The following is a 17341-nucleotide window of genomic DNA, read 5'->3' as shown; positions in this document are numbered from 1 at the left end:
TACTAGCTGTTACGATGAAAATGGTACCTTAGTTTTTAAGATTGGTTCAGTAATAAAGATTTTGTGAAGGTTAGCAGTTCATGTTGAAACGCGACAAAAAGTGATTTAAAAATAAATGTGGGATCATAGTGAAAAACTTCAAATCTGTCTCATTTTTGGGGTACATTTCTAAAACTTTTCCCTTTTTCTTATTTAAAATTATAAAATTACCTTAAAAGAGGACAAATTGTACAAGTCTTAGGTGTTTGAAAGCACTTATAGGTCATTTTTGCTGTAAATAGCATACCCCACCTTGGTTTAGAAGCTCTCAAGCAGGGTATAAATTTCTAACAATACTGGCATCATTAAATTTAATTAATGCCAAATTATAATATAAAATCCTGCTAAAAATGTTTATTTGACTTATTCGCATTCAAAAATATAAAGCGTTACATTCTGAGATTATCATATAAAGCGCAATCTTTGGTTACAAAGGCAAAGCTAATGGAGTATAAATTTAAGACCGCAACATGTCTAAGTGTCAAAATGTGTATATTTGGTTGCTAAGGACAGTAAACAATAAAATTAACATAAATTGCATTCCTAGCAGATTTTGTACCTTCAGAACTAAAACATGAACATAAAAGACTAAAGATTTGTGGTAAATTTTATCTTAAAAAGTGCATTTCTGTGCTTTCTGATGTGCCATAAGGTAGCACTCCACAGTTAGAAAATAAAATTAAAAATGAGCCCCAAAATGTTTTATCATCTCCTATTCCTGGATTTCTAATACATTAACCTAACTGTTTGTGTTGTTCATGTGCATATGTATGTAATCAGTATCTTCCATAGATTTGATTTTCAAAAGTTAATAGGGTGAAAATAAATTCCTTTTATCTGTATCCATGGCAACATTCTGCATTTATTTCCAATAAAATATGGCAAAAAGGGGGGTGAACATGTCTCAATTCCCCCCACAATTTGGATCAAACTAGAATTTCAATGCCTTTGAGTGATACCTTTTTAGAAACTGTTTTCCTAAATCTTCCTAATGATCAAATAAAAAATGGGTGTCTTTCGCCTCATTTTTTCGTAAAATCCAATCACAAAGTTCGTGCGATAAAAAGTTGGAAAAAAACATTGCAATAATTGCCGGACCAATGTATGGTAGGGACATGCAAATACGGACTGTCATACAGAAAACAGCCTATATTACATACATTACATAACCTTGATGATCATATAAACCCAATACAAAGGCTATTTTAATACTCAGCTATCCAAAAATGATTTTTATTGCACACTAGCTCTCATATTTGAAAAATCCACAGGGGCCAAAATGCGAAACTACACACCTAACTGTGGAGTGCTACCTTATGTGCCTTTTGTTCCACATTTTCGATGTGTTTGAGAAATGATAGTTTTTCATCTAACGTGACTCCTAATATTTTTGGATTACAGTTATATTTTAGCAATTTACCTTCTAGTTGTAAATTCATTTTCTTTATTGGACCATTCCTTGAAAATATACGATATTCTGTTTTCTCAATACTCAAATTAATTCTCCTTTTTTTGGTCCAATCCTGGATTATGTTAAGATCCTTTTGTACCAGTTTCTCCATGTCATTCAAGTTCTGTAATTTTTATATATATTGAAAAGCAAAAATAATCATTGAAGAAATATTTAAGCAAAAAATTACAGGTGAACTATTCAGGCTCTAGAGAGCATCTTGTTAAGTAAACAATACACTGATAGCAGCAATTACATGTGGGACACAGGGTTCTTTTTTTATGGAAAGAAATTGTTGCTGCAAAATATGTTCAGCACAATAAGATTGCAAAATTAAATAAGCCAACATGGCAGACAATGGCAATATCACCAATTGAATCCATTTAAGATTTTTACCCATTTTTGCAGAAATTGTAATAGATATAAGCAGAAACTTGAAAGTATCCCAAATATCATAGACTATACTATTATATATCTATTGTCAATGATTGTAGATTTATCATAATTGGTTTGATACTCATTTTAGCAATTTAGTGGAATTAAATGTTCAATGAATTAAAAATTTCTATACTAAGGCTTGCATGTAGCTAGGCAGACTTTGTCAAAACCATGAAATTAAAAGTCCATGATTCATCAAAGTAGCATTTTTTTCTTTAACCACAGAAATTGATTACCACAAAAATCAATGAATCTACTGTAAGCAAAAAGTAGAGGTATGATAATACCCTCTTCCTTATGAGTCCATTAATATATAATATATTTGGAGAAAGTATCATATTAAGATTATTTTGTTAGTCCTTAAACTTGCTAAATAAGTAAACAATTCATTCCTTTCAAGATTATGTCAATCCTATTAATGTATGAGGATTAAACAATATATCACTGGTGTTAAACTAATGTACATAATTGCTGTTACAAATATCCCAAGATGGCTGACTGAAAATGACATTTTATAGATATAAGATGTGACAAGAGTGTCAATGAGACAACTCTCCATCCAAGTCACAATTTGTAAAAGTAAACCTAGGTCAAACACATAAATTTCTTTATTAGTTCATATTAAAGAATGAAAATTGTTCTTCAGAAATTTTGATATTAGTGAACATGTACAACATTACCAATTTGAACTTGTAGCAATTAACAAAATTTAAGGATGGATTGTTTTAATCTGCTATTATTAATACAAATCTGCTGATATTTGTTAAAATATAGAACAGTCTGAAAGTTCTGTTTTTGTGATAAAAAAGTAAAAATGTTTAACAAAAATATTGAAAGTTGTTTCATTAACCCTTTATCAGTCAATTAATTATTAAATGTTTTTAAAAGTTGTGCAAATGAAAGCCTCTAATATCTCCTTATCCTTAATTGTATGCATTTGTAGTGTTATTGTTTGTTTTCTATTGATAAGAAATGTTTTTATTTTGAAGTCATAATTTATCAGTTGTTCAGAGCAAAAGTTTTGTTCCCTTTAAAAGACCAGAATCAGGTAGATATATTGATTATATGTTTGACCTGTATTTAACAAATATATAATAAGCACCTTTGGGGGTCCCAATGGACTTTGAACCATCAGGTTCATTGGAGCATATCGACTTTGTTGATAATTACAAGCTGACTAGTCAGCTGTGATAAATATTAATTTTCTTAAATATACATGTATATATGATGTCTTGTGTTGGCTAAGACTTTGTATACATTTCACCCATTAGTGACTGCATCCAGCTTACTGAAGTAATGTAAGTCATATGTTAAATAATATTAAGAATTTCAATAGGTACATTGGAACAACTTTCTTTGATTGAATTGTATGTATATGCTGTGTTAGCTTTGGATGATTATAAGTATGTGCGAGAAAAAAAAGCCTTCAGTTGAATATAAAAAGTAACAGATTGGTAAATATAACATATATTCTTAACATTAAGTGGTTGACCTGAGTCAGTGAGTTCTAGATTAGTGTAATATTGTGCAATATCCAATTATAAAAAAAAAGATGTGGTATGATTGCCAATTGAACAAATATCCACAAAAGACCAAAATGACACAAACATTAACAACTATATGTCACTGTACGGCCTTCAACTATGACAAAAGCCCATACCGCATAGTCAGCTATAAAAGGCCCCGATAAGAATGTAAAACAATATCCTTGTTGCCTGATAATTTTGTAAAAAAAATAAATTAAAATAAAATAAAATTCAAATGTTTGATATAACTTTTATGAACTGAGAAATAAATGTACATGTTGACATAATGTAACTTTATACAGACTAAAGTGATCTAGTTTATTACTTAGATGTCCCCTTGACATTACTCATAAATCAAGGGCAGATCTGACATATCAATGTTACTGTAAAATACAATTGTTTTTATCTGTCTTGAATGTGAATATAGATATATCATTTGTCTCAAACTTAGCCCCACAATGTTAGATCTGTAAATTTGCATATACAGTAATTATATAAGTATTAATACATAAAATGTAAGGAAGTTATGTTTATTGCAGTGTCACAATTAATAATAATATATACTTCACCATATACATGCAACATAAACATATATATATTATATTCCTTCCTTAAAAACATATGAGACACTTTTAACTAATGCCAATTAATTGCATTAAATGCATACACAATTGAAAGATCATTTTTCAAAATTAGAAATTATGAAAAAGTATAAAGTAATTTTCTTTAAAAATAAATCTTTGTCCACAAAAAAGAAGGAGAAAAATACAAGTAATTAAAAGTTTTAATATGCTCATGAATAACTGGTTAAAGATTTAACATCTTTTATAAGCCAGGTTTATTTAACTCAAGTGAGCTTTTGCCATCCCTTGGCATCTGTCATCATCAACATCTGTCCAGTGTAGAATATTTCACAAATCTTAGTCAATGTCAGAACATGATGAAACAAGTGAACCAATTGCAACCAAACTAAAGCTGAATGATCATTGGGCGTTTTATTTTCTGTTTCGTCAAAATACATGGCCGAAAATAGAACATTTGGGGAAAATGCAGTATTTGGCTCATATCTAATAAAAATGAAACTTTTAGAGCAATTGGACATGGCCCAAAATTGTTATTTAGGTCAAGTTATTGCTCTTTAGGACAATTTTGCAGAATTTGATTATTGTGTTTATCAATATTCAACTTAAAAAAATCTTTTCCTCTGAAACTTCTGGACCAAATTAAACCAAACTTAGGATGAATGATTTGTAGGTTTTCGTTATTTCTGTCTCCTCAGAAACATGTCGACCATGGCTAAAAAAAGAACATATATCTCTTTATTAGCTCACCTGGCCAAAAGGGCCAAGTGAACTTTTCTCATCACTTGGCGTCCGTCTTCCGTCGTCGTCCGGCGTTAGCTTTTACAAAAATCTTCTCCTCTGAAACTACTGGGCAAAATAAAACCAAACTTGACCCCGCCAACCAACCATGATGGCCGCCATGGCTAAAAATAGAACATAGGGGTAAAATACAGTTTTTGGCTTATAACTCAAAAACCAAAGCATTTAGAGCAAATCTGACGGAGTTAAATTGTTTATCAGGTCAAGATCTATCTGCCCTGAAATTTTCAGATGAATCGGAAAACCCGTTGTTGGGTTGCTGTCCCTGAATTGGTAATTTTAAGGAAATTTTACTGTTTTTGATTATTATCTTTAAAATTATTATAGATAGAGATAAACTGTAAACAGCAATAATGTTCAGCAAAGTAAGATTTACAAATAAGTCAACATGACTGAAATGGTCAGTTGACCCCTTTAGGAGTTATTGCCCTTTATAGTAAATTTTTAACCATTTTATGTAAATCTTAGTAATCTTTTTCAAAAATCTTCTCCTCTGAAACTACTGGTCAAAATTAAACCAAACTTGGCCACAATCATCATTGGGGTATCTTGTTAAAAAATTGTGTCCCGTGACCCCGCCAACCAACAAGATGGCCGCCACAGCTAAAAATAGAACATAGGGTAAAATACAGTTTTTGGCTTATGGCCCGAGAACACAGTTATTTCGTAGTGCATTTCTTTTAGACAATAAATTCAAATTAAAAAAATCGCACCTGCTCTTTCTCAAAATTTTTTTTTACAGTGTAGTGTACTACCAGTGAGACAAATAATATCAAAATTATAGAAACTTCTCCCAGCTCTAACTCAAAATATTGACAATTCTGTGTTAAGGGGGTGTAAAATTCAGTTTGACAGCTTCAGACGTGATAAAATTTGACCTTTTAGAACTGGACCAATTCACTACTTAACATAAAGTTTCAGCACCCAAATATTTTTGACATGTAATTACATCCCCCTACTTAATATTTCATGCATTTAATATAAAGAAATAAATTGGGAAAGTGTATTAAATAAAACATAAAGATAATAATAAGATAATTTGCAAAATTACTATATATAATGAGTAATTTTTATAAACAAACTCTCGTGGAGTCATTACTTTGTGACCAACATTAAAAGATGCCCAAATTAAGGACCTCTTTGTAAAAAAAACACTAAAGACTAGAATATGCCGTTTAACCATCCTAAGACATGTCTTACTCCCGAGATAGTTTTGTGAAACTGGTGCTAGAGACTCAAGGATAAAGTTGAACATGACACCAGTTGATTGTACAGATGCAGCATCATATCTTATAGTGTGACTATTGAGACAATCATATTAGTGAAACTCGCTTTATTCTCTGTATGTGTTGGAATTAATAGTGAACATTTAACTTAGATATTTTAAATGAGTCAGTCTTTATGAAATACCCAAACTAATTCCTTTGTGAAATAGAGATCCTCATCACACTCAATTACCTACATTTTCACTAAACTTGACTTGTAAAAAACAATGTATATTGAGTATTCTTTAACACTAGGTTTAAACTGGTGGTAGATTGATTAGCCCCTAATTAGGGCCCCGCCGATTAAGGCGGGTCGCCCTATAGTGATCAGTCTGTCCGTCCGTCCGTCCGTCTGTCCGTCCGTCCGTCCGTAACACTTTCGTGTCCGCTCCATATCTAGAGAACCATTATGATTTCATACTTAATACTTAACATGATTATCAACCAACACCAGAGGGTGTGTCATGTTGTATGTACAACTTTCTAGGTCAAAGGTCAAGGTCAAAAAATTTGGTTTTAGTTGACAACCCCCTGTCCTGTGGTGAAGATCGTGTCCGCTCCATATCTAGATAACCGTTATGATTTCAAAGTTTATACTTGACATCCATTTCAACAACCACCAGAGGGCGTGTCATGATGTATGTACAACTTCCTAGGTCAAAGGTCAAGGTCAAAAACTTTGGTTTAGAGTTGACAACCCCATGTCCTGTGGGATTGTGTCCGCTCCAAATCTAGATAACGGTTATGATTTCAAAGTTTATACTTGACATCCATTTTAACCACCACCAGAGGGCGTGTCATGATGTATGTACAACTTCCTAGGTCAAAGGTCAACGTCAAAAAAACTTTGGTTTCAGTTGACAATCCTGTGTCCTGTGGTGAAGATTGTGTCCGCTCTATATCTTGAGAACCATTATGATTTCAAATATTATACTTGACATCCATTTTAACCAACACCAGAGGGTGTGTCATGATGTATGTACCACTTCCTAGGTCAAAGGTCTGTCTGCCTGTCTGTTGGTCTGTCCATCGCTAACAAATTTGATCCACACTATATTTTGAGAGGACAGCTGTTATTATTTCATACTTTATACCTGACAAACATTTTCAACTTAACATATATATAAACCAACACCAGAGAATGTGTCATAATATATGCATCCTAGGTCTAAGGTCAGTCTGTCAGTCTGTCAGTCTGTCCATCCGTTTGTTGTTCTTAACAAATTGTGTCCGCTCTACCTCTCGAGAACCGTTAATATTTCATACTTTATACTTGGTGGGTCATAATATATTGAAGGCATAATTCTAAAAATATGTGACAAATATCAATTGGGCAGCACCTTTAAACATATTGTTCAAACATCAATTCATACATCCAGAAGTCACCTTAGAGTAGTCAACAATTAGTTCACATCATGCAGTCATATCACTATTATACTATGAAAGTAAGATGAGAATATTTATCAGTTTTAACTTAAAATCTTAGATTGAAATCACACATGAGACTCCTTAGAGTAGTCAACAATTAGTTCACATCATGCAGTCATATCACTATTATACTATGAAATAGTACTATCACTATTACCCCACGTTATTGACAGCGGGGCCCACAGAGATGGCTTCCATCTCAATGATATCTAGTTAATTTCTGTTTTTATAACACTTAATCTGTAACAAATTATTCAACCTATGCCAACATTTTTTCACACAATTTTATAACTAAATTTCAAAATGTTGGCATAGGTTGAATGAACCCATGCAAGTTATACACTGTTTACACTAGGGACTATATTCGTAGACAACGAAAACCAAAGGACGATAACTGTGTCCTTGGACCTTATAACTCAAAAACCAAAGCATTTAGAGAAAATCTGACATGGGGTAAAATTGTTTATCAGGTCATGATCTTTATAGATGAATCAGACAACCCATTGCTGGGTTATTATCTTGAATATTATTATAGATAGAGATAAACTGTAAACATCATTAATGTTCAGCAAAGTAAGATTTACAAATAAGTCAACATGACTGAAATGGTCAATTGACCCCCTAAGGAGTTATTGTCCTTTTGTAAATTTTTACTAACATTTTCCACTGAAACTAATGGGCCAAGTTCATTATAGATAGAGATAATTGTAAATTGCAAGAATTTTCAGTAAAGTAAGATGTACAAACACATCACCATCACCAAAAAATAATTTTGTCATGAATCCATCTGCTCTCTTTCTTAAAAACTCACATATACTTAGGTGAGCGACACAGGCTCTTTAGAGCCTCTAGTTTTAAGCTCCCTTTTAATTTTCATCAATTTCAAATATGTCATTGAGAAGTAATTGAACTTAATTTTTGAAAAGATCTTTATTTTTATACGACCGCAAATTTTGAAAATTTTTTCGTCGTATATTGCTATCACGTTGGCGTCGTCGTCTGCGTCGACGTCGTCGTCGTCCGAATACTTTAAGTTTTCGCACTCTAACTTTAGTAAAAGTGAATATAAATCTACAAAATTTTATCACAAGGTTTATGACCACAAAATGAAGGTTGGTATTGATTTTGGGAGTTTTGGTCCCAACATTTTAGGAATTAGGGGCCAAAAAGGGCCCAAATAAGCATTTTCTTGGTTTTCGCACTATAACTTTAGTTTAAGTTAATAGAAATCTATGCAATTTTGACACAAGGTTTATGACCACAAAAGAAAGGTTGGGATTGATTTTGGGAGTTTTGGTTTCAACAGTGTAGGAATTAGGGGCCAAAAAAGGGCCCAAATAAGCATTATTCTTGGTTTTCGCACAATAACTTTAGTTTAAGTAAATAGAAAATAATGAAATTTAAACACAATGTTTATGACCACAAAAGGAAGGTTGTTATTGATTTTGGGAGTTTAGGTCCCAACAGTTAAGGAATTAGGGGCCAAAAAGGGACCCAAATAAACATTTTCTTGGTTTTCGCACCATAACTTTAGTATAAGTAAATAGAAATCTATGAAATTTAAACACAAGGTTTATGACCATAAAAGGAAGGTTGGTAATGATTTTGGGAGTTTTGGTCCCAACAGTTTAGGAATAAGGGGCCCAAAAGGTCCAAAATTAAACTTTGTTTGATTTCATCAAAATTGAATAATTGGGATTCTTTGATATGCCGAATCTAACTGCGTATGTAGATTTTTAACTTTTGGTCCCGTTTTCAAATTGGTCTACATTAAGGTCCAAAGGGTCCAAAATTAAACTTTGTTTGATTTTGACAAAAAATTAATCGGTTGGGTTCTTTGATATGCTGAATCTAAAAATGTACTTAGATTCTTGATTATCGGCCCAGTTTTCAAGTTGGTCCAAATCGGGGTCCAAAATTAAACTTTGTTTGATTTCATCAAAAATTGAATAAATGGGGTTCTTTGATATGCCAAATCTAACTGTGTATGTAGATTCCTCATTTTTGGTCTTGTTTTCAAATTGGTCTACATTAAAGTCCAAAGGGTCCAAAATTAAACTTAGTTTGATTTTAACAAAAATTGAAATCTTGGGGTTCTTTGATATGCTGAATCCAAACATGTACTTAGATTTTTGATTATGGGCCCAGTTTTCAAGTTGGTCCAAATCAGGATCTAAAATTATTATATTAAGTTTTGTGCAATAGCAAGTCTTTTCAATTGCACAGTATTGCGCAATGGCAAGAAATATCTTATTGCATAATATTGTGAAATAGCAATTTTGTTTTTAATTAGAGTTATCTTTCTTTGTCCAGAATAGTAAGCAAGAAATATCTAATTGTAAGAATTTTTTTTATTTGGAGTTATCTTTCTTTGTCCAGAATCAACTTAAATCTTTGTTATATATACAATATACAATGTATATTCACTTTTTACTACCAACTGATAAATTAAAATAATCTTTACCATTTAGTGATAACAAGCAGTTTTTTTACATCTTAATATTTTATGATGTATTTAAATGAGTAGTAATTGTTGCAAACTCCATTAGAAATTTTAATTGAGATTAGTTTTGGAATAAGGGAAAGGGGGATGTGATTAAAAAAAATGGGTTCAATTTTCTCATTTGAAATTTCATAAATAAAAAGAAAATTTCTTCAAACATTTTTAAGAGAGGAATAATATTCAACAGCATAGTGAATTGCTCTAAGAGAAAACAAAATTTTTAATTTCATTAGAACACATTCATTCTGTGTCAGAAACCTATGCTGTGTCAACTATTTAATCACAATCCAAATTTAGAGCTGAATCCAGCTTGAATGTTATGTCCATACTTGCCCCAACTGTTCAGGGTTCAACCTCTGCGGTCGTATAAAGCTACGCCCTGCGGAGCATCTGGTTTGAAAATGTGATGGGTGTATCCTGCACTCCTGGCACTGCTGATTATTTTAGTTTCCAGACAATAAATGTTTGTAAGTGTATGGATATTTCTGAAATTATACTACAAGGTTCCTTATCATATAGGGAAGACTGGAATTGTGTTAGGGGAAGTTGTTTAAAATGTCCAGGAATTGGAGGCCACCAAAGGGATAAAAAACAAGCATTTCCTTTTTTCCAGACAATAACTTGCGTTAAAGTGTATGGATCTCTCTGAAAATATTACTGCTGAGCAATTCAGGCTTTTGGGAGCCTCTTGTTTATGTGTTTTAAGTTGCAAGAAGCTTACTGGTAATTCCTAAGCTTTAAAAAATCATGTAAAGTTTAATTCAGGCTTTAGCTGAAATTTCAAACATAAACAACAGACTAAAGGCTATACATTTTGAATTCAGTGATTTCAAATCATTGCATAAAATCAAGACAATGTGTTAATTGCAGAATTTTGTTATGACCTTTTTGGGATATATTTTTTCAGTAGTGATTTAAGGAAAGGTATCGTTAACGGTTATAGTCCATTAAGAATTCATATTGAAAGAACCAAATTTAGTCCCAAATTATCCATAATCTAATTCTGAAAATTTATAGAAAATGATAATTAGTGCTTGTATTAACTTGTGAAGGCATTATACTAGTTAAGTTAACTTGTTTAAAGTAATTTTTTAATACCATGCTTATATATGGCACAATATAAAGTCTAAGAAATCTTCAATTGCACAATATTGGGCAATAACAAGAAATATCCAATTGTGCAATGACACAATACTGCCCAATATCCAGATATCTTCAATTGCATAGTACATTGTATTGCACAATAGCAAGCAATATCCAATTGCTCATATTAGTATTGCACAATTGCCCAGTATTGGGCAAAGCAAAAACTCTTCAATTGAAAATTGATAAAACTATTTTAACCCATTTCAAATTTTTAAGGTCCCTCAGTCACCATTTATTTTGTGTCAGAAACCTATATTATGTCAAAAATTTGATGGCAATTCAAATTCAGACAGTATCAAGCTTGAATATTGTTTCAAAAGTTGCACCAACTGTTCAAGATTCAAACGGTCCTATCATGCTGAGCTCTGTGAAGCGTTTTATTTTAAGAGGCAGTAATGCCACTTGAAAACATAAGTGAAGTAGGACATTGCATCTTCAGCCCTCTCATGTGTTCAATTCTAGCCAGATTCTTATGAAATTTACACCTTATAAGGTTTTTATTATCAATTTCTTGGACCAGTGTTAATAATTTTAAAAGAGTTGAAATTTTATTATTATGGAAAATTGCCTGATGAGCAATTTATATGTACAATTCTTACCAGATTTTTATGGAATATATTACATATAGGTTAAGATCAATGATTAATCTTTAAAAAAAAAAGTTACTTTCCTTGGAAATTTCAATTATATGGAAAACTGTATTGCTGGCGCTTTCATGTGTAAAATTCTTGACAGAAACTTATATTATCCAATTTATGCCACTTGGTAATGTTTATTATAATGGAGGCTGCATTGCATTTGCTCTGAATCAAAGCTTTCTTTTCTCTTATAAGATAATTATTAATTATTTTTATATCTATTTTATAAAATTTTGCTTTGATCTTACTGACTGATAATTTCCTTTCTCAGTACAGTAGAGTTATATGAAAAATTATTACTGGAAACTAAGGGAGCATGTGCCGTTGTCAGTATAATTAATAACATAGTCATACTTGTAGATAAAAAAAGCAATTTTAAAACAGATTATCATTATCATCTCAACTCAATTGCCGTACTGACTCCTGCAAGAAAATCAACCAAGATGACTGACGATAATCTTTAATTATTAAATTTAATTTTATCAGTGAAAATTCAAAAGTCAATTGAAACTGGAAACAGTATATCTATTGTACGTGTTCCTGATTGACAGTAACTCTGTCAGAAATTTATTGTAAAAGTTTAAACATGTAATTATTAGCATTCTAAACTTTTTAAAGAGTGGAATAGGAACATAGTACAGATGAACTTAACAAGTACATAATCACATCACCCAACTGCATGAAGTGACCTAGACCAATAATTAAATTGGCTAATAAGACTTGTAAAGATATAAGAAGATGTGGTACATGAATGACTACCAATGAGACAGCTCTCCATCCAAGTCACAATTTGTAAAAGTATTAAGTAATAATAGGTCATGTACAATGTACATTTAAAGTTATTTGCAATAATATATTTTGAATTGCATTGAATCTACATGAACTGTCCATTATATCTTTTAGCAGACATACAAAATATATTAGGTACATTTTGATGCACCTGTTGTTTAATTTTGTCCAACCTGTTATGAATCTTATGCACAAAGAGTTTAACCATAAAACTCAGATCAAGTACAAATTTGTTTAGCATCACTTTTGCCTTCTTGTGTTATGTCCCTATATAAAGTTATTATGCAAGTGTGGTCATCTGATCTTTGTCCCATTGGAACATTCCCCATTTAAGTTTTGCAGACAGATGTACATACATGTAAAGTCTATTTTGCAATTGGCCTAATTACTGGATAAAGAAAACAAATTTATATATAGATTTTATAAAAATTTCAGACATTGCTCTAAAAGATGATTTTTTTTCCACACAGATTTAAAGGAAAAGCTGCAACATGGCTGAAGCTCATTCTGCCGTAGCCTTCTCCTTTTCAGTAACACCAGAAGGTTTGGATGTCAAGCTCAATCATGAGGCACTTAAAGCCGTTTGGAGAAGTGGTTTTAGATCAGCTAAAAAACGGGTTGGCAGAATGCAGGTAGATTTTACTGTTTTTACTTACAAAAATGTATTCATGTGATATAAATACAATTTGTTGTAGGATGTACTGGTTTATGGATCAAGTGTTAGTTATTGATGTTCATATTTAACTGTATATTCTTGCAGTACTGAAATGAGACTATGTCCAATCTGTTTGTCATGTTAGCTCAAGTTCTTATACCTGTTAAACATAACATTTCCCTTGCCAGTTCGAAATATTGATTATACCGAGAATTGCATGGTTAGCGTTCTCATGTGTTAAATTTTTGCCAAATGTTTATGAAACTTATTTTTTCATTTATTTACATTTGTAGAACCAGTTTAAGAATGGAACCTATCCTGCCACTCCTACTAGTTGGTTGTTCATAGCAACAATTGTTTTAGCCCTAAAGATTGGAGGATTTGATCCATCTTTTGGTTTCATAGAATCTCAAGATAAATATGTAGCTGCAGTGTAAGTACTTAAAAGGAAAGTTACAATATGTGGTGAAATGTCATTACTCAGAAAATAATAATACCATTCCTGCTAATAATAATGGTACGTACTTAAAATTGGTTTAATAGTTAGAACACTAGGTCAAGGTCAAAGAAAATATTTTTTGACCTTTTTTTGGCTAAAAAACATAAAATAATAGAGAATTGCACTAATGTAACGGTTCCTGACTTGGAGCATGTATATTTTATAGTTAAAGTGTCAGGGTGTGACATTTTTTATGCCGAGTTCTCTCCATTAATTGTCTATGGTATATTAAAATGATTGGATGGATCTTAACAGCAGTAGACCAATAACGAGAAATTCCAAACTCAAGGGTATAAGGAGTTACTTAACATTTCAATTCCAAACAACTACATTGAACTGTGCAAATGTTAAAAATGTGTATCTGTTCTCGAGTTATTGTATTAAAACCACCGGGATGGACGGACTGAGGGAAAATGTTGTTTGTGCTGTATTTAGACCACTCTACCAAGAAATTTGTTTTGCATGCACACGTATAAAAATTGCGGTTTTTATCCAACGCAATTATAGGTTTGAACCCCGTTCTAGATATCATAGTCAAATCTGAGTGACCCCTTCCAAGGCAACGCGTAAAAAAATAACCCCATTTTAGACAATTAAGCTGAAAATACAACCCCTTTTGTCAGAATATACCCAGTATCGCATACTTAGAATATCAGCACTATACGTCATTTCACCTGTATTCCTACAAAAGCAACCACCCCTCCCCCAAAAATATCACAAACAAATCAAGACACAACTGTTCATAACATTACACCAAAAACTTCTTTGCTTTTCTAAAAAATACATAGAAATTCCAACGCATCTTCTGCACCTCTGTTGCTTCAATTTGCAAAATGATTTTGGTTTTGTCTGAATGAATTTAGAGTTGAGTTTTGTCTTATATATTTCAGATTTACAAACCAATCTCCTGCCATTATACATTACATCAGCTGTGTTTTATATGCAACTTATTTATGGTTTGCAAAGATAATTATCATCAAATGGTCATTACGGGTATTGCTTAGATATCACAAATGGATGTATGAAGCAAGAGGACCAATGTCATTAAAAACCAAAATTTGGATTGTAAGTATTTAACTTCTCATGTACTTTGCTTCTTTTGAAGCATTTTCAGCTTATTTCATAGAAACTCTTACATGATTTCATAGAAACTCTTACATGATTTCATAGAGACTCTTATATGATTTCATAGAAACTCTTACATGATTTCATAGAAACTCTTACATGATTTCGTAGAAACTCTAACATGATTTCATAGAAACTCTTACATGATTTCATAGAAACTCTCACATGATTTCATAGAAACTCTTACATGATTTCATAGAAACTCTTACATGATTTCATAGAAACTCTCACATGATTTCATAGAAACTCGAACATGATTTCATAGATTTCATAGAAACTCTTACATGATTTCATAGAAACTCTTACATGATTTCATAGAAACTCTTACATGATTTCATAGAAACTCTCACATGATTTCATAGAAACTCTTACATGATTTCATAGAAACTCTTACATGATTTCATAGAAACTCTTACATGATTTCATAGAAACTCTTACATGATTTCATAGAAACTCTAACATGATTTCATAGAAACTCTTACATGATTTCATAGAAACTCTTACATGATTTCATTTAAACTCTTACATGATTTCATAGAAACTCTTACATGATTTCATAGAAACTCTCACATGATTTCATAGAAACTCTCACATGATTTCATAGAAACTCTCACATGATTTCATAGAAACTCTTACATGATTTCATAGAAACTCTCACATGATTTCATAGAAACTCTCACATGATTTCATAGAAACTCTCACATGATTTCATAGAAACTCTAACATGATTTCATAGAAACTCTTACATGATTTCATAGAAACTCTTACATGATTTCATAGAAACTCTTACATGATTTCATAGAAACTCTCACCTGATTTCATAGAAACTCTTACATGATTTCATAGAAACTCTTACATGATTTCATAGAAACTCTTACATGATTTCATAGAAACTCTTACATGATTTCATAGAAACTCTTACATGATTTTATAGAAACTCTAACATGATTTCATAGATTTCATAGAAACTCTTACATGATTTCATAGAAACTCTTACACGATTTCATAGAAACTCTAACATGATTTCATAGAAACTCTAACATGATTTCATAGAAACTCTAACATGATTTCATAGAAACTCTAACATGATTTCATAGAAACTCTTACATGATTTCATAGAAACTCTTACATGATTTCATAGAAACTCTTACATGATTTCATGAAACTCTTACATGATTTCGTAGAAACTCTTACATGATTTCGTAGAAACTCTTACATGATTTCGTAGAAACTCTCACATGATTTCATAGAAACTCTTACATGATTTCATAGAAACTCTCACATGATTTCATAGAAACTCTAACATGATTTCATAGAAACTCTTACATGATTTCATAGAAACTCTTACATGATTTCATAGAAACTCTCACCTGATTTCATAGAAACTCTTACATGATTTCATAGAAACTCTTACATGATTTCATAGAAACTCTTACATGATTTCATAGAAACTCTTACATGATTTTATAGAAACTCTAACATGATTTCATAGATTTCATAGAAACTCTTACATGATTTCATAGAAACTCTTACATGATTTCATAGAAACTCTCACATGATTTCGTAGAAACTCTTACATGATTTCATAGAAACTCTTACATGATTTCATAGAAACTCTTACATGATTTCATAGAAACTCTCACATGATTTCATAGAAACTCTTACATGATTTCATAGAAACTCTTACATGATTTCATAGAAACTCTTACATGATTTCATAGAAACTCTTACATGATTTCATAGAAACTCTTACATGATTTCATAGAAACTCTTACATGATTTCATAGAAACTCTTACATGATTTCATAGAAACTCTAACATGATTTCATAGAAACTCTAACATGATTTCATAGAAACTCTAACATGATTTCATAGAAACTCTAACATGATTTCATAGAAACTCTTACATAACATGATTTCATAGAAACTCTTACATGATTTCATAGAAACTCTTACATGATTTCATAGAAACTCTTACATGATTTCATAGAAACTCTCACATGATTTCATAGAAACTCTTCATTGATTTTATAGAAACTCTTACATGATTTCATAGAAACTCTTACATGATTTCATAGAAACTCTCACATGATTTCATAGAAACTCTTACATGATTTCATAGAAACTCTTACATGATTTCATAGAAACTCTTACATGATTTCATAGAAACTCTTACATGATTTCATAGAAACTCTTACATGATTTCATAGAAACTCTTACATGATTTCATAGAAACTCTTACATGATTTCATAGAAACTCTAACATGATTTCATAGAAACTCTAACATGATTTCATAGAAACTCTAACATGATTTCATAGAAACTCTTACATAACATGATTTCATAGAAACTCTCACATGATTTCATAGAAACTCTAACATGATTTCATAGAAACTCTAACATGATTTCATAGAAACTCTTACATAACATGATTTCATAGAAACTCTAACATGATTTC

At 31.3% G+C, this 17341-nt stretch overlaps 1 protein-coding gene across 5 annotated transcripts in view; it reads left to right on the top strand.

The window, feature by feature from the left end:
- The window catches only part of LOC134686964 (carnitine O-palmitoyltransferase 1, liver isoform-like), an 86073-nt gene that overhangs the window by 28851 nt on the left and 39881 nt on the right, over nt 1-17341 (top strand). For 4 of the 5 annotated variants that reach the window (XM_063546858.1, XM_063546854.1, XM_063546853.1 and 1 more), the window contains exons 2-4: nt 13075-13236; nt 13553-13692; nt 14649-14823. In XM_063546858.1, coding sequence (XP_063402928.1) covers nt 13096-13236; nt 13553-13692; nt 14649-14823 — 456 coding nt within the window. In that variant the 5' untranslated portion in view covers nt 13075-13095. Of the gene's footprint in view, nt 1-3073; nt 3226-13074; nt 13237-13552; nt 13693-14648; nt 14824-17341 lie in introns of those variants that run through there. The other variant, XM_063546855.1, reaches the window with a different exon arrangement.

This window comes from Mytilus trossulus, chromosome 10 (assembly GCF_036588685.1).
Source record: "Mytilus trossulus isolate FHL-02 chromosome 10, PNRI_Mtr1.1.1.hap1, whole genome shotgun sequence".
NCBI lineage: Eukaryota > Metazoa > Mollusca > Bivalvia > Mytilida > Mytilidae > Mytilus > Mytilus trossulus.
The sequence above is the reverse complement of the archived record's forward strand: the minus strand, read 5'-3'. Positions and strand labels throughout refer to the sequence as shown.